At 43.7% G+C, this 24,649-nt stretch overlaps 1 protein-coding gene across 4 annotated transcripts in view; it reads left to right on the top strand.

Moving 5' to 3' along the window:
• The window catches only part of ccdc78 (coiled-coil domain containing 78), a 128,790-nt gene that overhangs the window by 43,046 nt on the left and 61,095 nt on the right, over positions 1-24,649 (top strand). For 3 of the 4 annotated variants that reach the window (XM_078558996.1, XM_078558998.1, XM_078558995.1), the window contains exons 2-4: positions 17,383-17,513; positions 20,639-20,841; positions 22,094-22,257. In XM_078558996.1, coding sequence (XP_078415122.1) covers positions 17,383-17,513; positions 20,639-20,841; positions 22,094-22,257 — 498 coding nt within the window. Of the gene's footprint in view, positions 1-13,944; positions 14,031-17,382; positions 17,514-20,638; positions 20,842-22,093; positions 22,258-24,649 lie in introns of those variants that run through there. The other variant, XM_078558997.1, reaches the window with a different exon arrangement.

The following is a 24,649-nucleotide window of genomic DNA, read 5'->3' as shown; positions in this document are numbered from 1 at the left end:
TTGAAGAGCAAAAGAAAATATACATGTTCTTACAGAACATTATGTATATGAATCTGAACAAAATTCCATGTAAACATCCCATTTTGATTATTATTTCCTAATATTCATCATGGATTTAGTCTTAGTCATCAGCCATGTGTGCTCTGCCAGAAGGCAGCTCCTTGGCTCCTTGTCTGCTGATGTTTCATCCTGAACTGTTTTTCTTGCCATTTTTTGTCACTGGTGGTTTGCCATTGTTGTTCACTCCCAGGGGCAGGGTGAGGCTGCAGGTCCCAAATCTACTTCAGCTGGGATGGGAATCGAATCTGTGCTACTGGTTCTATTCTGAGCCACACGCGAGCCATCTAGTCACCAGAGCCAACAGCAACCCCACCCTAGTTCCAGTTTCCGCACCCTAGTTCACCTAGTTTATTAGTTCAAAGTAAAATAAAGTATGCAAACTGGTTGCTGCATTTCCTACCTTACAACAGTGACCACACTGCAAAAGTAATTCATTGGCTGTAATGAGCATTGAGAATTTCAGAACATTGAGAAAAACTCACTGAAGAGCTCCATACTCTGAAGCTTAATTCAGAAAATGGAGACTTTGCTTTTATTCTTTCACATGATGTGGGCGTCACTGGCTAGGCCAGCATTTATTGCTCATCCCTAATTGCCCTTGAGAAGGTGGTGGTGAGCTGCCTCCTTGAACCCCTGCAGTCCATGTAGTGTGGGTACACCCACAGTGCTGTTAGGGAGGGAATTCCAGGATTTTGACCCAGCGACAGTGAAGGAACAGAGATATATTTCCAAGTCAGGATGGTGAGTGACTTGGAGGGAAACTTCCAGGTGGTGGTGTTCCCATACATCTGTAGCCCTTGTCCTTCTAGATGGTGTGAGTTGCGGGCTTGGAAGGTGCTGTTGAAGGACCCTTGGTAAGTTGCTGCAGTACATCTTGTAGATTGTACATGATTAGGTACATAGGTGGTAGAGAGAGTTGAAGGTGGTGGATGGGGTGCCAATCAAGCTGCTTTGTCCTGGGTAGTGGCAAGTTTCTTGAGTGCTGTTGGAGCTGCACTCATCCAGGCAGGTGAAGAGTATTCCATCACACTCCTGACTTGTGCCTTGTAGATAATGGACAGGCTTTGGGGTGCGCTCTCTATAGAATTCCCAGCCTCTGATCTGCTCTTATAGCCACAGTATTTATATGGCTGTTCTATATGGCTGATGGTAATTCCATTGAGTGTCAAGCGGAGTTGCTTGGGTTCTCTCTTGTTGGAGATGGTCGTTGCCTTGCTCTTGTGTGAGTGAATGTTACTTGCCACTTATCAGCCCAGCTCTGAATGTTGTCAAGGTCTTGCTGCATATGGGCACGGACTGCTTCAGGAGTCGTGAATGGTTCTGAACATTGGGCAATCAACAGCGAACATCCCCACTTCTGACCTTATGATGGAAGGAAGATCATTCATGAAGCAGCTGAAGATGGTTGGGCCTAGGACCTTGAGGAACTCCTGCAGTGATGTTCTGGGACTGGGATGATTGGCCTCCAACAACGACAACCATCTTCCTATGTTCTAGGTATGACTCCAACCAGTGGAGCGATTGCCCCCGGTTCCCATTGACTCTTGTTTTGCTCGGGCTCCTTGATGCCACACTCGGTCAAATGCTGACTTGATGGCAAGGGCAGTCACTCTCATCTCACCTCTTACATTCAGCTCTTTTGTCAAGTTTGGACCAAGACTCTAATGAGCTCAGGAGCTGAGTGGCCCTGGCAGAACCCAAATCGAGCTTCAGTGAGCAGGTTATTTTTGAATAAGTGCCACTTGATAGCACTGTTGATGACCCCTTCCATCACCTTGCTGATGATTGACAGCAGGCTGATGGGGCCAGTTGGATTTGTCCTGCTGTTTGTAGACAGGACATACATGGGCAATTTTCCACATTTCTGGGTAGATGCCAGTGTTTTAGCTGTACTGGAACAGCTTGGGTAGAGGCACAGCAAGTTCTGGAGCACAAGTCTTCAGTATATTTCTGGAATATCGTCAGAGCCCATATCCTTTACACTATCCAGTGCCTTCAGCCATTTCTTGACATCACGTGGAGTGACGCAAATTGGCTGAAGACTGGCAGGTGTGATGTTGAAGATCTCAGAAGGAGGCCGAGATGGATCATCTACCTGGCACTTCTGGTTGAAAATGGTTGTAAAAAGCTTCAGCCTTGTATTTTGCACTAATATGCTGGGCTCCTCCATCATTGAGGATGAGGATATTTGTGGACCCTCCTCCTCCAGTTAGTTGTTTAATTGCCACCACCATTCATGACTGGATGTGGCAGGACTGCAGAGCTCAGATCTAATCCATTGTTTGGAGGATCACTTAGCTCTGTCTGTTGCTTACTGCTCATATTATTTGGCATGTAAGTAGTCCTGTGTTGTAGCTTCACCAGGTTGACACCTCATTTTTAGGTATGTCTGGTGCTGCTCCTGGCATGCCTTCTTGCACTCTTCATTGAACCAGGGTTGATCCCCAGCTTGATGGTAATGGTAGAATGGGGGATACACCAGGCCATAAGGTTACAGTATGCAATTCTGCTGCTGCTGAATGCCCACACACCTCATGAATGCCCAGTTTTTGTGTTGCTAGATCAGTTCGAAATCTATCCCATTTAGCATGGTGGTGGTGCCATGGAGGATACAATGTGTATCCTCAATATGAAAGGGGAATATCAATGAAATATTATCCATTAATATATATTTTTTTTAATGGATTAAACCCCAGGTACCTGTCAAAAGCTGATGTGATACCTAGGATTATATACATCAAAGATTCATGGACATTGAGCTCCCAATTTAAATCAGGTATCTATTACCAGTTTAAAAAAACACACAGAAAATAGCTGCGCATGTGCAAAAGATTCAGTTCCAATAAACCCCATACTTGGTGTTTATCATATGCAGGGATTTCCATATAACCATCAGGAGTGGAAATGATTCAATTCTTTTGGATGCTTCCAGTGACAGTGGGATCACCATTAGCAGTTTCTAATCTTAACAATAATCACTAATCCCCAGCCTTAATGCTAGCACTAATGCTAACCTCCTAATGTTAACTCCCTGACCTGAAACTCTGGGCCAACTCTCACCACCGACCTCTTAACTCTAATCAGTAACAGCAAAGCCTGGTCCTAATCCTTATCCTAATCCTAATCTCTAAATTGTTAGTGGCAGTCACGTGACCACGGCAGGCTGTGGTGTCAGAACTCACTGTAACGCTGTCAATGGTGCAGGTCAGTCACATTGTCAATGGCCACCATGTTTTTCACCCTCCCTAACCCACCAGTTCTGAAACCAAATGGTCCAATCTTAATGCTGCCCCAGTCAAGATCAATTAACTCTGCACGATTGAGGATCAAACGCGGGATCTTCATAGTCCGTGCAGCTTATCTGATAACTGAAAAAGCTATCAGGGAAACCTTCTAATAGGAGTGTTGTAGATAATTAACTCTGCAATTAATTTACAGCAATTAATAGGTACAGTGCTCCATCTCAGAATGTACAGTGTATAATGCAATATCACTTGGAGAGTAAACAAGATTCTATCAGTCAATTATTCTTCCAGGAATAAGCTTGGCTGCGCTGATCCCATATAATTATCTCTTCTCAAGCCCATTTTGACTTTGCTAGATTGGAGAAAATGGCAGGTCGTTGGAGAACCTAATAGTTATTGCTCCTGTTGTGATAGAAGATTGTGAGGTCATCACTGAAGTAAAATGAAACAATGACTGAAACCATGGTAACAGAGTTCTGATACCATCTGTTTTGATATGCACTGTAGCTATTCTGGTGATGTCATTATGAGGATGAAAAGTGTGGACCATCTAGGCTCAGGAGAATGAGATGAATATTGGTTAAATGACTTCAGAATCAGTTATCTTTATCTGGTTTGAAGCCAAAGACTCAATAAACATCTTTCAAAGAGTTGACAATTAGTTTTGATTAAACAAGTACATGGTATGTTGTTTAAAGGAATTAAGCACAGTGTGGTGTTCCCATTGGTGGAAGAATGGAGGACCAGAAAACACAGACTTAAAGTGATTCGCAAAAGAATCAAAGGCGACATGAGGAAAGACTTTTTTATGCAGCGATGGGAGTGATGGAGACAGATACAAGCACGGCTTTCAAAAGAGAATTGGATAAGTACCTGAAGGGAAAAAAAAATTTGCTAAGCTACTGGGAAAGGACTGGGGAGTGGGACCAGCTAAACTGGTTCTTGCGAGGGCTGACATGGACATGGTAGTCCAAATGTTGTCCTTCTGTGCTGTAACCATTCTATGATTCTATATTATGTGACAGGAGTGGGTTGGTCAGATTTGGAACTGAAAGTAAGATGAATGGGACATGTTTGAACACACTACCCACGTTGTAGGCAAATTCAGACATGTTGGATTTGAATAGTATTCGTCCCCTTTCATAAAAGGGAAGTGGCATAAATGAACAGGCCCATTAAAACAATGAGTAATTTGTAGTTCTATCTGGTGACTTTAAGAGTCAGAAGACAAGTTAGAGACTCTGAGGAGCGGGATTTGTTTGTGTTCTGGGCTCTGGTTTCATAATTATGATAAACATTAGGGCCGCGAAGCAGAAATCCAAAGTGGCAAAAACCTGTCTGCCAATCTCTAATAAGTGATCTTACGACCAGTGCGGCAGCTGTTCATCCCCAGAGTGAATGACCAACGTGACCATTGTGAGACGCTGTTTGATGGCAGTTGAAATGTATCAGTGCTGCAACAAAGTGATGAGTCATAAACACGAATCTGATCACATGTCTGAATGATTCGCTCCAATTCTTCTGCAGCAAGTACCCAAGTTCAATCACTAAACTGTCAAGTGAGAAATGTCCCTGAAATCTAGGCTAACAAAGCAGGCTTTAATACTTGGAGCAGGTCTTATGAGATCTTGGCCCCAGGAAATGTAGATATTCCTATAAATACACAGTTCCTTTTAATGGACCTTCATTGGTTGAAGTAAAAGTTTGAATAAAGACCAGGTTAGTAAGAATGAAAGTGATGGTTTTATTAGTTCATGGGATGAAGGCAATGCTAACAAGTATGTTCTGAAGTGGAGGTGATGGCGGGCTTTCTCTTACATCTGCTGCAGTTCTTGTGATAGTACAGTCACAATTATGTTCCTTAGGGTGAATAGGCATGCTATGAATTTATTTTTGCATAGCAGACCCATCACTTGGCAATGTTAAAAATTGAAATGACCAACCTAAACCAGGTATAAATGAATGCTGTAGCCGAGGTAGCGCAACTCGTATTGTGGTAATGATTTTATTTTTCAGTCTTTTAGTGGGTTATTTGGTGCCAGGGATATATTGAATCCACCTAGGTAACTAATAGTATTTTTATGATATAAAAACAGAGCATTCTGGAAATACTCAGCAGATCAGGCAGCATCAACTTGAAACATTAACTCTGTTTCTCGTTTCACAGATGCTGCCAGACCTGCTGAGCATTTCCAGAAGTTTCAGCTTTTATTTCAGATTCCCAGGATCCGCAGTTTTTTGCTTTTGTATTTTCATGATATAACTAACATACGTGCTCAATCTAGGCGAATAGTTTGAGATATATTTTACGTAACCAGCAACTTGACCATTCTATTGCACTCCTGTATGGCTTGTGCTGCAGGATTTTGCATCATATGTTTGGAGTGGGAAGTATTGTGAAGGTAATCTTGGATATTTCTTATATGGTCAATAAACAATGACACGTGATGTTCTATCTGATGTTAGTGTGTTATTGTGCCTTAGAGGAGGTGGTGGCATAGTGGTATTGTCGCTGGGCTGGTATTCTAGAGACCCAAGGCTCTGGGGACCTGGGCGATGGTGAGATTTGAATTCAATAAAATCTGGAATTAAAAGCCCGATGATAACCATTGAACCATTGTCGGTTTGTGTAAAAACCCATCTGGTTCACTAATGTCCTTTAGGGAGGGAAATCTGCCATCCTTACCTGGTCTGGCCTACATGTGACTCCAGACCCACAGCCATGTGGTTCACTCTTAAAATGCACTCTGGACAAGGGCAACAAATGGGCAATAAATGCTGGCCTAGCCAGTGATGCCCACACTGTGGGAAACGTCTAAAGAGGAGTGGAAAGGGCCAGACAAAGACAATGAGATTAAACACACAAGTTAATTGATCTTTTTGAGGGACACAATACCATTCAGCCTTGAAAACTCTTAAAGTATTGAACCTGTAGTTTTTTTTGAGAATACTGTGACCCTAAAGCAACATCCAATTCTAAAATTCCACACCAGCCTTATTAATATAGCCAACGTAACTACAGATGTCACGAATGTTAAAACCAAATTAGTTACAGGAGGAAAAGGCATTGCAGACAATATGGAAAACGTCACAGACAATACTAATACTAATCTATTAATATTCTATAAGCTTATATCTGTGACTGCTCGCAAGATTAGTTTCTGATGCTCTACTGGCCTATGGGGGAAGATGTAAAGGTGGAGGCCAGGATACTGTAGAATAATCGGAAATTGAGCCATCCCCTGGCAGACACCAGCTGCCTCAGTAGCAAACTCCAGCTTGGCATTCAGTGTTCAGGAAGATAATTGGTTGCCTGGCTGAAAAAGAACTGGTAATGAAAATGGGAATTGCCTGTTTTCCATTGTGCTCAGCAACCTGTTCATGGAATTGCATTCCCAGCTCTTGCACATTTGAAAGCTGCATATTTCCTCTAATCTTTTTGCAAGGAAGAAAATGGACATTGCCCCCATTTCACATCCCGGGAGGGACATCTGTTCAGAGAAAGATACCCATTTTAAATGAAAAGGGGAGCTAGAACATTGATACTCTACTTGTCTTCCATCATTACAAAGATACTGAAAAGCCAGTTAATAGAAGTTATAGGAAAGGATAGCTGGAAGTATTAAACACTAAAACATTCTTAGAGATCTCAAAGGAAAACTTTTCTCATTACTTATTGAAAGAAACATGGATGAGTAACTATTAATTATTATCCCTTTGTGGGGGGTGGGAGGCAGGGTGTGTAAGAGCAAGTTAATTCTGGCCATTAGGAATTTAATTATAAGTTGGGCTGAGTTTCTGTCTAATAACCATCTAAATATTTTATATTTCTCCCAGGTATTATACAAAGCAAATAATTCCACTAATTATTTTCTAGAAACTTGGGATAAGTTGTAAATCTTACCCTTGCATATTTTAAAACTGTATTCCTCTGTTTCAAATGCACATTAATTATTACAAGTTGCATTACTATATGAAGAATAAAGCATTTAATTTACTATATATTATCACATTTGTGAATAGTAGTAACTTATTTTTCAACAGCTTGGTCAAACTGTTTTGTTTCTACCTTTCTGGATCTTGCAGAATTGGCACTCCATTCTGTGACTGAACTGTATTCAGTGCCATTCTCTCTCAATTTCTCTTTAAACTCCTCACATGTCTGCCTATGTGCACACCTTTCTCTTTGCTGCCTCTTGCACCTGTACCGTCTTCACTTCTTTAACTCTCTAACTCTCTCCCCCTTTCCCCTTGCTCCTTTATTTCCCCCCTATTTCCCCTGCCTTATCTTTCTCACTTCTCACTCTCTTTCTCCTCCTCTTTTCCTCTCTCCTTTTTACCAGCCCCCTTGGTCTCTCTCTTGCTCTTCTTTTTCTTTTTCTCTCTCTCTCTCCCCATGTAACATACCAATATGTCATAATCAACTACAAACTGATGTGTCACTAGCCATGGGCTTAAAATGCAAGGTTTATAAAGACAGACTGACGGCAATTTCACCGTGTTCAAAGTAAAGTAAATGTGCCAAATTCAACTCATTCCCTTATAATTAAATAAAAGATGGCTGAAAACATGTTCTCGTTCAAAATTATCATTTACTATTGTCTCTTAGTGTACATTGAAACTTCAATTTATTGTCAGTGCAGGGCAGTTTTGGTTTGAGACCAATGCTAACTGCATGAAGTGTAAATTGGAAGGGAAGACCCGTGTAGTAACACGCTCTGGAAACCTTCTTCATCAAACAAAATTAACTTTATTTACACGAGAACTTCTGTAGCTGCTTGTATCCGGCCAGCCCCTCATACAGCCATTTCTTCCTAGGAAACCCTTCCATGGAATTTATTCCCCTGTGCTAGCCCCACATTGGTTGAACAAATCACGTGACCCCCATACTCAGTCGAATTGATCTTAAAGTGACAGTCATCACAGACCCAAACTTGGAACAATGAAACAAGACTCCATCCACCGGGGAATCTAACTCTTGTATTAGTCTAGACCCTGACTCTGGATTCAGGCTGTATTAATGCAATAGGTGCAGTGGTAACATGAAGCTAAACTACTTTGCACTTTTTTTACAGTTGTATTATAAACCTGCTCTAAGAGAGTTAAAACTGATACACAAGCCTAGAAACTTTGTCGACACTACCCATTTTACAGGCATAAATGGGTACCTGAGCGTCCAATATGGTGGGGGAGGTGCAAGCACAATTTCTGCTCCCCAAGCTCCTTCTGGCTTTGCATCAGTTCCAAAGATTGTTGTTCTGCTGCTTTTTCCCACTTGATGCCCCACCTCACATGGTCTGCCTGGGGGTTGTTACTGCAGCCCAAAATGTAAACCCCCTTCACCAGTGAGGAACCTAGGGATGCAGACAGGAGGTGTTCAAAACCATAAAGGGTCTGGATAGAGTTTCTTTTGATTCATTCACAGGATGTGGGCGTCGCTGGCTGGGCCAGAATTCATTGCCCATCCCTAGTTGTCCTTGCGAAGGTGGTGGTGAGTTGCCTTCTTGAACCGCTGCAGCCCATGTGGTGTAGGTACACCCACAGTGCTGTTAGGGAGGGAGTTTCAGGTGTTTGACCCAGTGATAGTGAAGAAACGGCAAAATAGTTTCAAATCAGAATGGTGAATGGCTTGGAGGGGAACCTGCAGGTGGTGGTGTTCCCATCTATCCACTGCCCTTGTCCTTCTAGATGGTAGATGTTGCAGGTTTGGAAGGTGCTGTTGATGGTGAGTTGCTTCAGTGCATCTTGTAGATGGTACACACTGCTGCCAATGTGCATTGGTGCTGGAGGGAGTGAATGTTTAATGTACAGGGTGGATGGGATGCCAATCAACTGGGCTGCTTTGTCCTGGATAGTGTTGAGCTTTTTGAGTGTTGTTGGAGCTGGACTTATCCAGGCAAGTGGAGGGTATTCCATCAGACTCCTGACTTGTGCCTTGTAGATGATGGACAGGCTGCGGGGAGTCAGGAAGTGAGTTACTCTCTGCAGAATTCCTAGCCTCTGACTTGCTCTTGTAGCCACAGTATTTATATGTTTGCTCCAGCTCAGTTTCAGTGCTAACTCCCAAGGGTGTTGATAGTAGACAGGGAGAAACTGTTCCCAGTGGTGGAAGAGTCAAGAACTAGAGCACACTGATTTAAGGTGACTGGTAAAAGAACATGAGGAAAATCCTTTTTTACACATGAGTGGTTATGATCTGAAATGCAATGTCTCAGTGTGGTGCAGACAGATTCAACTGTGGCCCTCAAATGGGAATTAGATAGGCAGCTGAAGAGAGAAAATTTTCAGGTGCAGGAGGGAAAAAATGGGAGAGGAGGACTAACTGAGTAGCTCTGACAGAGACCAGTATGCACAAGATGGGCTGAATGACCTTCTGTGCTGAAACCATTCTATGATTCCATAGCTCACCTGTCTAATTTAAGTGAGGCCCTGGGCCCAATAGTGAGCGCACCTCAGACCTACGCATTCCAACACAGGGATCAATTCCTGCTCCCTGATCAACACTCCCCAGTTCTTTCCCCCTGGGGATTAAATGAAAAAGCCACTTCCTTTAAGTTAGAGTAATGTATTAGATAGTTAAATTACCCATCGGTAAAGCGAATAATAGCAATGTTTCCCTTAATTGTTGACATTTTGTTTGTGAAGTGTGTCCATTCAGTGTCTTACAAGAAATTGTTTCCCAGGTGTCATGGGCAGCTTCTAAAAATGCTAGAATTTAAAAAAAATGTCCTCCTACAGGAAAACTCTGTAAACTAATTAGAAGAAATTTTAATGCAGTATTTGCTGCAATTTTGCTGCACTCAGGCCTTGGCATAGCAGCAGCATAACAAATCATTCAAAACTGGATGCAGGAACCCAACCTGGCCAACATGCATCGTTGAACCCCAAGTTGAGTATAACTAACATAGAATCACCAACACAGGATGGATACAGTAGAGCAAGAGGCCAATCGGCCCGCCACATCAGCGCTGGATCTCCAAAGGAGCAATTTACCCAGTGCTTCTCTCCGGAGCTCTGCACATCCTTCCTTTTCAGATAATGTTCCAATTCCCTCCTAAGGGCCTCAATTGAACCTGTCTCCACCGTATTCTCAGCCAATGCATTTCAGGTCCCAACCATTTCACAGAATCACAGAATGTTACAGTGCAGCAGGAGGCCATTCGGCCCATTGAGTCTGCACCGGCTATCCAAATGAGCGTTATGACATTGCCATTTTCCTGCCTTTTCTCCGTACCCTTGCACATTTTTCTATTCAAATAATCATTAAGTGCCCTCTTGGATGCAGAATCACAGAATTTTAATGGTACAGTAGGAGGCCATTCAGCCCATCATGTCTGCTATCCAAGTGAGCATTACGACCTAGTGCCATTGCTCTACCTTTTCCTCTTACCCCTGCACATTGTTTCTATTCAAATAATTATCCTATGTCCTCTTGAATGCCTCAATTGAACCTACATCCACCACACTTCCAGGTAGTGCATTCCGGACCCAAACCACTCGTTGTGTGAAAATGGCTTTTCTCACATCACATTTGCTTCTTTTGCAAATCGCTTTAAATCTGTGCCATCTCGTTCTTGATCCTTTTACGAGTGAGAACAGCTTCTCCCTCTCTACTCTGTCTAGCCCCCTCATGATTTTGAACACCTCTATCAAATCTCCTCTTAACCTTCTCTCTAAGGAGAACAGTCCCAGCCTGTCCAATCTACTCTCATAGCTGAAGTTTCTCACCCCTGGAACCATTCTTGAAAACTTCTTCTACACTCTCTACAATGCATTCGCATCCTTCCTATAGAGTGGCGCCCAGAGCTATACATAACACTCCAGCTGAGGTCTAACGAGTGTCTTATATAAATTCAGCATAACCTCCCTGCTCTTGTACTCTATGCTCCTATTAATACAGCCCAGGATACTATATGCTTTATTAACTGCTCTCTCCACCTGCCCTGCCACCTTCAATGATCTATGCACACATATACCCAGGTCTTTCTGCTCCTGCACCCCCTTCAAAATTTCACCCCTTATTTTATATTGTCTGTCCATGTTCTTCCTACCAAAATGCATCACCTCACACTTCTCCACATTGAACTTCAGCTTCCACCTACCTGCCCATTCCACCAACTTGTCTTTGTCCTCTTGAACTTTTACACTGACCTCCTTGCAGTTTACAATGCTCCCAAGCTTTGTATCATCAGCAAACTTTGAAATTGCCCCCTGCACACCAAGACCTAGATCATTAATATATATCAGGAAAAGCAAGGGCCCCAATACCGACCCCTGGGGGACTTTACTGCAAACCTTTCTCCAGCCCGAAAAATATCCATTGACCGTTACTCTCTGCTTCCTATTTTACAGCCAATTTTGTATCCACGTGGCTACTGTTCCTTTTATTCCATGAGTAATAGCTTTTCTCACAAGTCTGTTGTGTGGCATTGTATCAAATGCCTTTTGAAAATCCAAGTACACCACATCAACAGCATTACCCTCACCGACCTTTCCTGTTACCTCTTCAAAAAATTCCAGCAAGTTAGTTAAACACGATTTCCTCTTTAGAAATCAATGCTGGCTCTTCCTTATAAATCCATATTTTTCCATGTGATTACTAATTCTATCCCAAATAATTGTTTCTAGAATATTGCCCACCACTGAAGTTAAACTAACTGGTCTGTAATTGCTGGGCTGATCCTTACAACCTCTTTTGAACAAGGGCATAATGTTAGCAATTTTCCAGTCCTCTGGCACCTCTCCTGAGTCTAGGGAAGACTGAAAGATTATGGCCAGTGCCCCTGCAATTTCTACTTTCACATCCTTCAATATTCTTGATGCATATCACCCGGTTCCAGTGCCTTGTCAACTTTAAGTACCGACAGTCTATTCAACACTTCCTCCTTATCAATTTTGAACCCTTCTAGCGACAGAGTTTCCTCGTCTGTCACCATGGCCTGGGTAGCATCTACCTCCTTGGTAAAGATGGATGCAAAGTATTCGTTTAATACCTCAGCCATGGCCTGTTCATTCATGTATAAATTCCCTTTTAGGTCCCTAATCGGCCCTACTTCTCCTTTTACCACTGTTTTACTATTTATATGCCTATAGAAGACTTTGGGATTCCCTTTATTTTGGCTGCCAGTCTTTTCTCATAATCCCACTTTGCTTCTCTGATATGCTTTTTCACCCTGCCTCCCTTTCAATCTTTTGTATTCCTCTTGGTTCTTAATTGTATTTTCTACCTGGCACCTGTCATAAGCACACTTTTTCTTCTTTATTTTAATTTTTATCTCCTTTTTCATCCATGGAGCTGTGGATTTGTTTGCCCTACCTTTCCATACCTTGATTGTGCCCGAACCAATTCTATTTTGAAGGTAGCCCATTGTTCAGCTACAGTTTTTCCCGCCAATCTTTCATTCCAGTCTATCTGGCCCAGCTCCGTTCTTGCCCCATTGAAGTCGTCTCTCGTCCAGTTAATTATTCTCCATCTGGATTGCCTATCGTCCTTTTCTATCATCATCCTAAAACGTACAATACAATGATCACTGTCTCCTAAATGTTCCCCCACTGACGCTTGATCTACTTGGCCCACCTCATTTCTAAGAACCAGGTCCAATAGTGCGTCTTTCTTGTTGGATTGGACACAAACTGCTGTAGAAAATTCTCCTGAACACAATCTAGGAACTTTTGCCCCTCTCCACCCTTTACACTACCACTGTCCCAGTCTACATTCAGGTAACTAAAGTCCCCCATTATAACTACTCTTATAATGCTTGCATCTCTCTGTAATTTCCCTGCAGATTTGTTTTTCTACGTCCTTCCCACTAGTTGGTGGTCTGTAGACTACACCGAGCAATGTAATTGTACCCTTTTTGTTTCTTAGCTCTAGCCAAATTGATTCTGTCCTTGAACCCTCTGGCACATCCTCTATCTCCAGCACTGCAATGCTCTCCTTAACCAATACCACCGCCCCTCTTCTTTTCGTTCCTTTCCTATCTTTTCTGAACACTTTGTACCCAGGAATATTTAACACCCAGCTCTGCCCTTCCTTGAGCCACGTTCCTGCATGTTTTCGGCAGGGGGGGACGGTGTTAAATATGTCGGGTGGCTAACCCACTGCCTTCCTGCCCACCCACGATCCCGTCGCCATAAAACAGGAGGTGGATGGGCACCGAAATCAGCAGCCCACCCGTCATTTTTAGTCAAATCTTTAACGGGCAACTGAGCTTGTTACCAAGCTAATTGCCTTGAATATTACACTGCCCACGCTACAATATAGTCGGCATATGTAGGCAGGAGGGAGATGGAAGGTCCTTTTTTTAACTCGGTACTTAAAGTTGACAAAGCACTGGGACCGGGCGATATGCATCAAGAATATTGAGGTGGGAAGGAAGGGGGGCTACGTCCTTTTGTGGGTGGGGGGTGCCCTGTGTGCATGAGGGGCAACCCCTCCAAGATGCGACCCTCCACCCCTCCCCCCCCCTATAAAATTCAGCCCATCAATTCCATTGAGCTCTCTCTTACAGCTGGGATCAGCCCTTCTAGAGGGCCCCAGAGAGCACTCAGTGTTTACAGCAGCTACATTGTCTGTCTGCTCCCTTCCACTAAAGTTAGGGGGTGGAGCTCACTTTGCTCCACAATGTTACCAGGGTAACAGCAGAACACATATTACACTTTGGAGTGACTCAGGAAATAAAAGATTCAAACCTCGACAGGCAACCGAGAGTTCGGGTCTCAAAGGTAAGATTGGATATGTTTGAGGTTAAATTCCAGTCCAGGAACTTTCATAATATGTGATTATTGAGAAAGGTAGGAAATCTCCACAGTTAATTGTTATGACATGACTGTGTCCCTCAAGTAGACAGAATCAAGGATACAGAAACCTCTGACTGCTTGGGTTGTTTACAGTAGCTCCTGGGTGTGGCTCTGTGCTGGAAACGCTTTCGAGTTACCAACAGTCACAGATTGCAACTCTTTCGAGTACAATCACAGTTCTTGGTTTTCTGGGAGTGGGACATGAACCCACAACCCTCTGATTCAAAGGCGAGGGTGCTATGAACTGAGCCGCAGCTGACACCTCTGACTGCTTGGGACTTACTAAGTGTATGAGCATGTTTATCTCCAAATACGTTTCTCAGTCTGGTTTGGACGTATTTTATCTGAGACGCAAAGACTTCTCTGTACCAGTGGTTTCAAGACAGTTTTCACTTCAGATCCCAAGGTCTGCAGATAAGGCCAGGGGGTGGAATCTTCTTGTGGAACTCTCTCCCCTGGTACACGGAAGCTCAAATACACGATTAACCATTAGCTGCTGAGTCGCCGATATTTGCATTTGCAGTGAAGAAGCCTCTGGAGCCCCTCGCATCCTATTGGCCCCCCCAGGATGTTGCTGAAACTGCATGAGTTCCAAATCCAACTGAGTTCCTCAAAAACCCAGCTCTCCTGACACATTAACCCATGATTTACTGCTTCTAACTTTCTGGCTAGAAAATAGTCAAACTCACATGATGCAAGTGGCACCTGGCAATGGTGTTATGTGGAAATGAATTTAAATCAGAAGGATACTGTCGACAAATAATAAATCACTCTGTATCTGATAGGTGGGGAGATTTATGGAAGTGTAACATATATGGAATTAAGCAGGTTTTTGATATCAACATCTTGTCGCTGTAATAAAAGCAAAATACTGCGGATGCTGGAAATCTGAAATAAAACCAGAAAATGCTGGAAGAATTCAGAGCTCTGAAGAAGGGTCATACGGACTGGAAACGTTAACTGTGTTTCTCTCTCCACAGATGCTGCCAGACCTGCTGAGTTTTTCCAGCATTTTCCGTTTTTATTTCTTGTTGCTATGAGGCTGTGTGTGGGAGCTACAGGAAGGATTATGTTCAGCTTATGGGATTCTAGCTGTGACTGATTGTGACAAGACCAGTAAGTGGGCATAGACCAGTTCACAGAGAGACAGCTTCACTCTGCAATGCTCGTTCCTGTCCTGCAACAGCTAGTTGCTGGTCACAGAACAAGGTAGCAGAGTCTTCACTCATTGCTGACTGCCCTGTAGAAATGTGAATAATTTGGCAAAGTCGAGTGACTGGGAAAGGGGGGAGAAATATATATATATTTTTTAAAAAAAATGAGATGAAACAGAAGAATTTTGAAAGTGAGAAATGGCTCGTGCCCTGACGTCACTGTAATATTGCGAGCGCAAAGTTCGGATGGGCAACTCGACTGAAGTGGGGCGAAGGCCTCAGGAGATGCAGGTATCCTTGCCCCACGCCAGTTGTGCTCTGCTCCCTCCTGTTGTGCCCCACCGCGTCCTGTAAGAGGATGGACAGAATGTCAGTGATTGTGCTACACTGTGTTTGGCTGATGTTGCCCTGCCACAGCTGGAGTCATGTGAAGGCAGCGAAAGGTGGGTGCGAGGCTGGCATCATTAGAACGTGCGTGAGGGTGAGGCGGAGGAACTGGATGTGAGGGATGAGTCCCGAGTGCCGGGCAATGCTGCTGGGTGAGTGATGGGGAGCTTCGGTGCATCGAGCAGCATGAGAGGCTGGCGTTGTTGTGGTCAGGAGGCGATGTGGGAAGATGCACTCGCTGACCTCGACCACTCGCGTGAGGTCATTACACTTCTTGTGACTCTGATGCCAGGCCCTGGGGGCTAGACTCCAGGGGCACGATTTTGAGGCTCCACTGCGGCTGGGAACGGGGGTGGGTGGGTGGGTGGTTGGGAGCTAAAAATAGCCCAGTCAGCTGGTGTGCGGGTTTCCCAGTTACATCCCACCTGCAGGCCAGTTTTGGGGGAGATGGAGTGGAGGCATTGGGCGAGGCAGGGCTACCTGCCCACACGCAGTTTGTTAAGAGTCGATTGAGGCCAATTAAAGGAGGCCGATGGGATTTTCCACTCTTCCTCCATGTTCCTTCAGGCAGTGGGGGACAGTGCGGCTGCCTGGAGGTGGCCTCTCGGTGGAAGACTGGGTGGGGGTGGCAGGGTGTTGCGGAGTGGTGAGGAGTGGTGGGGGAGTGCTAGAGATAGGCCCTCCCTTCCTACCTGGATGCGGAGGGGTTCCCCTCTCATCCCAAAGGTAGTGACCTGGCTGCAAGACCCATTTTTCAAATTTAAGTTTAAAAACATTGGAAAGAGGGCCCAGCCATTTTGAAGCACCATCTCCCTTACTTACCCTTTACGGTACACTGCTATTCGTTTCAAGCTGGGAGGTCTCTGATTGCCCCTCCAGCTTTGACAGCCTGCCCGACATCCTCGATTGGACAGAGGGCCCATCTCCAGGCCAATTAAGGGGGCACACCTGTGAAAACTGAGGCCAGAGACAGTTTCCATTCCCCCAACCCCTCATCTGGAATCTGTCTAACCTCTGTTTCCTGCCTCCAGAGGGAAGATTGTACCCAAGGTGTTGGCTTCCCTGGCTACCTGTTCCAACTGCCTCCCGAGGGGGGTGTCATTCAGGGCCTTCTGGCTCCATCTCATGGAACCATGGTGTCTCTCCTCCTGTCCGCTTCCACTATCAAGACTTCTGGCACCACATCTGTAAACCTGGAGCTCCATTTTCCTGTTTAGAATTGAAGCAATAGATCCTGTCATTCAGTGCAGCTTTGCTTTTACAGGGATAGACTGCTTTTAAGAAGAGCAGGCTGTCGACAGCACCACGTGCTCTCTACGAGCACTGCCCAGCCTCTGCTGAACACTCGGAGTGCCATGAATGTGGGCCCTGCTTGGACCAATGCAACAATCATATAGATAAGGTGGTAACACAAAATTTATATACTGCATATCCCCACGGTGTGGGCAGAACATAAATTGGGATCCCTGTAACCAAAGACAGACCAATTTCTAGCCCTTTATATCTAAAACATATACTGTGCTTAGATTAGCCATGATCTAATTGAATGGCAGAACAGCTGGAGGGGCTGAATGGCCTAATGCTATTCCTATGTCGCTAGATGACACATTCAATGAGATGAGTAGATTATTCTCTATAGTAACCAAGGAGGTTGATTTGACTTCCACAATGTGCGTCTATCTATCAACGATGACATTTCAAGAATGTCACAGTAAGCAATCTTTGAATGTTCACAGGCTGGGAGAATGAACATCGATGTGGTGGGACGGATAAGACCAGCTCGGAGACCAGAACAGGGCCACAATTTACTGACCTCAGCAGAAGGAAAGACCATCTACACGGCCTTAGGTGGAGGAGCCTCCTGCAGGTAAGTCCTGGGGGGCCAAGAAAGGGTTGTTTCTACTCCAAGTGTGACTTCTTACCATGGCAGGAGAGCCTCAGTAATCTCCCTGCTCAGGCCTGAATTCTGCAAAGAGACATGGATGAACCCTCTCTCCAATTTATTGTGAGATTAAAAAAAACACTGAGCCCAGACTTTTGAGTCAGGCTGAAGCCTTTAAAGTAAAAGCTTAAAATAATTATAAGGTGCAAAGGGCAATTCAGTGGGTAATTGTAATCATGTTATTGTGAAATATGGAGATTAGAAATTTCAAGTACTGACAGAGAAAAAGCAGATTATATTTTTCATTAACCACTTTGAGTAAATTGTCGGGAAATATATTACTGATCACCTCATGGCAAGATAGGTAATAGTGACAGGATTTAGCATTATAATTTAACATTACAATTCCTACTAGAGTACCACCTAAAGGTGTTAATGGTAATAGTCACAGCTAAATGGGCAATTTAATGCTCATTGGAAATGCTTATAATTCACCATACATGCTAAGCAAGATTTTTAAATTAGATATAGATAGAACTAGAAGATGATCTGTGATGGTGCTAAATTGAAAGTTTTCTAACAACATAGATATTATGCCGGCTAGTATTTATCAGGGATGCTGATTTCTCCGGAGAAGGGCAGCCACTGGAATCGAGGAGAATTAGAAAAGGAGAACACTGCCTGACATTACTAGGATAGGGTCATAAGATCCATCACTACTTTGTTTTGGCAGGGAGCAATCACATGGTTTGAATGTAATGGGTGAGGGGCCTAGGGCTGTGGCCACTATAGGGGTTAAAGCTCTGGGATCAGGTGGGAAAGGGGCTCAGGAGCTATGAGGATTCAGGCCTTGGGACAGAAACAGTTATATATTCAGCCAGAGAAATTTAGAATTCGAACTGCAAGAGTTGTTGAATGTGAATCCTTTATTATTTCTTGCTAGCAGACTCGCTCTCCTGGTATGTGTGCGCATGGTAGCCTCAAGTGGACGAAATGGACAATGCAATTTTCAATACACTACAGAAATCACAGGCTCTGGAAACATGAGGGCATAGTTGAGACCAGGCAGAAATGGGATTGAGGAGGTTTGCAAGCACTGAGACAAAAGTCTTGGAACCTAGGTGTGGTGGACGAAAGTCCTCTTGAGCAGAGTGACCAAACACAGCAAAACTGGAGGCGGGATTTGAGAGCTTGGGAGTAGTATTTAGCAGGTTGTGAGTTGCTGAGAAATGACATTACATCGGGATGCAGCAGGATCTTGTAACCTTGTGAAGAAATCAGACCCAAACTGACCTTTGCCTCATGTACCATCAGGAACCAACATTGCCTTCCTATGTCATGTTTCAGGAATTTTTTTCCCTATCACTGTTTTGTACATGGGTAAACTTTGAGAATGAGCCATTTTAAAACAAAGTATTTTGCTTTAAAACAAAGTGAATGCACGCAGGTTTAAATAAAACACAGGCTTCAAGGACTGGAGACGCATATTAAATCCAGATAAGCTGATTGTGAATGACACAGCTTGGGTGAATCCAGGTGAGATTTTTTAATATCCCATATGTTGATTTGCTGTCTGTGCCATATAGTAGTTCAATGATTTGTATCGGCCTTGTCCAATTGAAGTGTTTCAGCCTACCAACATAAAACATGGAACAGACCATATGACTGCAAGGGACCTAACATCCAGTTCAGTACACCAGGGGGTCCTGAGTTACAATTGAAAGACAAGAAATATAAATTTGCTGAGTACATTCCATGTTATTGAAATGTACGTGTACATTTAAAAAATTTTATTTAAAGACTCATTAGAAATTTCAGATACTGAGAAAAAAAGGCAAACAAAACCCCTTCCTAAAGCTTTTTTGAATGATTTGATTTATTCCTTTTTTTATTTTCATGTCACTATTGGTCATTTTCTTAGTCATTTGGGACTGGTTATTTTCATAAGTCCTTAGTAGTTTCTCATTGGTGGTTAACAGACCCCTTACATTCCATCTGATTTGTACATTCCCTACAACTTCAATTCTGATTTAAATGTAAACATATAATGCATTATTAAAAAATCATGACACAGGAAGTAAAATTGATGTGCATGAATCACAAAAGGTTAGTCTTTAGTCTGCAGGTACAGCAAATAATTAGGAAAGCTAATAGAATGTTATCATTTATTGCGAGGGGAATTGAATGCAAGAGTAGGGAGGTAAGAGGCGACTTGATTGAAATGTATAAGATCCTGAGGGGATTTGACAGGGTAGATGTGGAGAGGATGTTTCCTCTTGTGGAAGAATCTAGAACTAGGGGTCACTGTTTAAAAATAAGGGGTTACCCATTTAAGATAGAGATGAGGAGAATTTTTTCTCTCTAAGAGTTGTGAATTTTTGGAATTCTCTTCCTCAAAAGGCAATGGAGACAGAACATTTGAATATTTTTAAGGCAGAGCTAGATTGATTCTTGAGAAGCAGGGGGTGATGAAAGGTTATCAGGGGTAGTCGGGAATGTGGAGTTGAGGTTAAAATCAGATTAGCCATGATCTTATTGAATGTTGGCGCAGGCTCGAGGAGCCGAATAGCCGACACCTGCTCCAAATTCATATGTTCTAACGTTCGTATGATGTGTACAGGAAGTCTGGAAGACTCTTAAAATGTGATAGAAGTACAAAAAAAAACTTGAAGCATAATTAAACTACAAACAAGACTATATTATTTATAGAATTGACCTTCTCATTCTCACCAGCCTTCATGCTGACCTCAGCCCCATGTTCTGCCCACCAGCAGCCTTTGATTTTGCCATTACAATTGCCAATTAAGAGAAAAGTAGCCTTATTGTTATCTCTGCTTCAACTAAGGGGGGTCAGTGAACTCTTAACAGCTCCCAATCCACTCAACTGCTCTGCTCTTCAGTCCTGGGTTACTCACTCCACCTGATGTTTCTTCTCCCCTTCTGCCTCATGTTCCATTGTGCAGCCAGTGGCCCCAGGTTGCTGGTGGAGCAGGCTCGAAGGGCCAAATAGCCATACTCCTGCTCCTCAGTCCTATGTTCCTATTACCTGTCAGGGGTGCCACGCGAGAGTCTTCCTTGTTGTTCTGAACCTTACTGTATCTATTGTCCAGGTTTCAGGAGATCTTTGACCAAAATGCCTCCACACAGGAAGTATTCTCCAGGACCGTGGAGCCCCTGCTCAATGTGTTCACGGAAGGAATGAATGCCTGCGTTGTGGTATTTGGTGAAACTGACTCTGGCAAGTCATACACACTAATCGGAGAAAAGAATGATCGATTGGCAATCATACCCTTGACAATTGATTACATCTTTGGTAGGTTATTCAGCACTGAACATGTATACTTGGGGGCAGCCATTTTGTGAGAACCTGGTCATAAAATTGAACATATTGGTGGATCCTGTCCAAAGTAGAGCAGGCTCGATGGGCCGAATGGCCTACTCCCGTTCCTATGTTAATTCTGGAGACAATACTTTAGGAAGGCATTGGGGAGGGCACAGAAAAGATGTACGAGAATGATTCTGGGGATGAGGGACTTCGGTTAAGATGATAGGCTGGAGAAACTGGGGTTGTTCTCCGTAAAGAAGAAACATTTGAAAGGAAATTTGATAGGAGTGTTCAAAGGCCTGGGAGATTGGGAGAAGCTGTTTCCATTGGTGGAAGGATTGAGAACCAGAGGGCACCGATTTAACAAAAGCACCAGAGGTCACGAGGAAAGCGTTTTTACGCAATGAGTGGTTAGGATCTAGAATGCACTGCCTGAGAATGTGGTGGAGACAGATTCATTCATGGCTTTCAAAAGGGAGTTGGATAATTATCTGAAGAGAAACAATTTGCAGGGTTATGGGGAAAAGGCCGGGAGGGGGGAGTGGGAGTAGCTGAGTTCCTCTCACAGAGAGCTGGCAGGGACACAATGAGCTGAATGGCCTCCTCCTGTGATGTTAACCATTCTGCAATGTGATAATGAGTTTACACTAACTAATCCACTCATTAATCCACAGCAACAGTAACTTGCATTTGAATAGCACCTTTAGTGAAGTAAAACATTCCGCGGGGCTTCACAGGAGCATTATCAAGTAAAATTTGGCACCGAACCGCATAAGATGATATTGGACCAGCTGACCAAAAGATCCGCCCAAGAGTTTTGTTTTAAGGAGCATTGTAAAGGAGGAAAGAGAGGTAGATAGGCGGTGAGATTTGGGGAAGTAATTTCAGAACGTGGGGCCCAGGCAGGAAGGAGCAGCTGCCAATGGGGGAGCAATTACAATCGGTGAATGTGCAAGAGGCTGGAATTGGAGGACACGGGGAGGATTGTAGAGTTGGAGGGGATTACAGAGAAGGGGAGGGGTGGGGCCACTAACAATCCAATTTGCCTGATCCGATATTTTAATGTCAAAAGGGACCTTTTGCCAGCTGAGCTTGTTGCTAGTCTTGTGGTATAAAAGGGGAGCTTTCATTAATTTAAAAAAGCCAACAACACCCGTTATACCCCTCACATTTCTGTAATCTGTTGCAAATTTTAATTAAACCTATGCTGCATCTCGGTATTTCTGTGTTGTGATACTAGGTGCACCGTACCTGCAGAACTTACAGGCCACTGCGATGTGGTCTCTTTCGATATCTATGTATGAGGTTTACGCTGAGGTGCTGAAGGATTTGTTAGACTCCAGTGGGATGGACCCTGCCAAGTTAAAGATTGCATGCAATGCACAGGATGGCACATTCATAAAGGTACAGTCACCATGAGGCAGAGGATTAACTGGCGGGCAGGGGTTTGCCAAGCATTGTCTGTAAGAGGGAATGCCGACATTGCAGGGTCCCAGCAAGGTGCTGTACTCCGAGAGGACCGGAGCTACAATCCACAACGCTCTCTCTCCCTTTGAATGTCATTTTCCCGCTAGGATGGTGGAATTACCTCCATAGCTTCTTTATATGGACTGTCGTGTTCAAGTGTTGTGCTAACTGGCATGTGGTGCCACATTGAAGTTGTTCATAACAGCAAAATAAAATACTACGGATGCTGGAAATCGGAAATAAAAACAGAAAATGCTGGAAATACTCAGCGTGCCTGGCAGCATCTGTGGCCAGAGAGAGAAAAACAGAGTTAACGTTCCTGGTGGATGACCTTTCATCAGAACTGGAAAACGTTAGATACGTAATAGGTTTAACCCTTTGCTGCCTGCGCACGCACCATTTTCCCCACTGGTTGAAGATATGATAATGTCGAGGGAAGCTCAAGTTTACCTCACTGGTTTCATTGTATGTTCCTCGAGCAGTATTCAGTTGCCAGATTTCATCAATTATTAGCAATTAATCAATTGCAGTATCACAAACTGTCCAGAATATGCCATTATACAGCTGGATCCTTGTTTCCTACCAGCAGACCTAAGTATTTTTTATGAGAAGAAATTGAGGAGGAAAAATAATATGAAATAAATTTGGTTGATTATTAATTTCTGTGGATTAAGAATAGGATGTAATGTTATAGTGGAATGAATGTAAATGACTATTAAGCACGGTATGTTACGGTGTAGTGGGATATAGGTGAATGAGGGTTATACAAAGTAAGGGTAAGGGGGATGGGGAAAGACTATAACTGGAGATTAAGTAGAATATGTAGCATATGACGATATGTGGGCTATAGCATCAATAAGGGCACAGAAACAGCACGTGGGCAGGAAATGCGTCCTTAGCAGTTGCAGAGTCACCAAATGCAGACCAGGTTTAAAGCAAATACACAGGCAGGGAAGGGGGTTAGGGAAGGACAGGAACAAAAAGGAAAGCTGGTGATAGGGTTAAAGACAGGAGCGATTAAATGGCAAAGGGGCTCATGGTGAAAGGCAAAAGGGGGATGGTAATAGGACAGGAAAATAAGCAAAAGATGTACCTGGAGGAGTCTGCTGAAGCAGGCCATATTCAAATGGAGCAAGACCTGGACAATACCCAGGCTTGGAATGATAAATGACAAGTAACGCTCGTGCCACCTCAGGACCAAGCAATGACCATCTCCAACAAGAATCTAATCATCACCTCTTGACATTCAATGGCATTACCATCACTGAATCCCCCAGTATCAACATCCTGGGGGTTACCATTGACCAGAAACCGAACTGGACTAGCCATATCAATACTGTGGCTACAAGGGCAGGTCAGATGCTAGGAATCCTGCGGCAAAGAACTCACCACCTGACTCCCTAAAGCCTGTCCATCATCTACAAGGTCAGGAGTATGATGGAATACTCCCCATTTGCCTGGATAAGTGCCGTTTCAACAACACTCGAGAAGCTTCACACCATCCAGAACAAAGCAGCCCCGCTTGATTGGCACCCCATCCACAAACATTCACTCCCTCCACCACAGACGCACAGTAGCAGCAGTGTGTACTATCTACAAGATGCACCGCAGGAACTCATCAAGGCTCCTTAGACAACACCTTCCAAACCCATGACTGCTACCATCTAGAAGGAAAAGGTCAGCAGATACATGGGAGCACCACCACCTGAAAGTTCCCCTCCAAGCCAACTCACCATCCTGACTTGGAAATATATCGCTGTTCCTTCACTGTCGCTGGGTCAAAATCCTGGAACTCCCTTCCTAACAGCACCGTGGGTGTACCTACACCACATGAACTGCAGCGGTTCAAGAAGGCAACTCACCATCACCTTCTCAAGGGCCACTAGAGATGGGCAATAAATGCTGGCCCAGCCAGCGACGCCCACATCCCATGAATGAATTTTTAAAAAAGGAAGTGTAAAGGGGAAAATGGACACTCAATGTTGAGTTCTAGAATTTTGGATCATTATCTTTGCCCCGATTTTTTTGCTTCTTTGTTTACCTTTGGATGGCCGTTATTGGTAATTATTCTGCAAATATCAACATTGTTTCTCTCTCCACCGATGCTGTCAGGTCTACTGAGTACCAGCACTTTCTGCTTTTATTACATATATAGAAGTCCTGACATTACTGTTGGTGATATTCACGGTTGAATGTCTAATGCTTTTGTGCCACATTCCTTTGCTATTTTAACTAAGATGGTCACCCATTATGAAATAATAAAGGAGCATCCTATGAAAGTGTCAATCCAAGCAACAGTAATTTTTAGTGCCAAATCTATGTGTCGAGT

This window comes from Cetorhinus maximus, chromosome 15 (assembly GCF_964194155.1).
Source record: "Cetorhinus maximus chromosome 15, sCetMax3.hap1.1, whole genome shotgun sequence".
Taxonomy (NCBI): Eukaryota; Metazoa; Chordata; class Chondrichthyes; order Lamniformes; family Cetorhinidae; genus Cetorhinus; species Cetorhinus maximus.
This window is presented reverse-complemented; position numbering and strand designations above follow the sequence as displayed.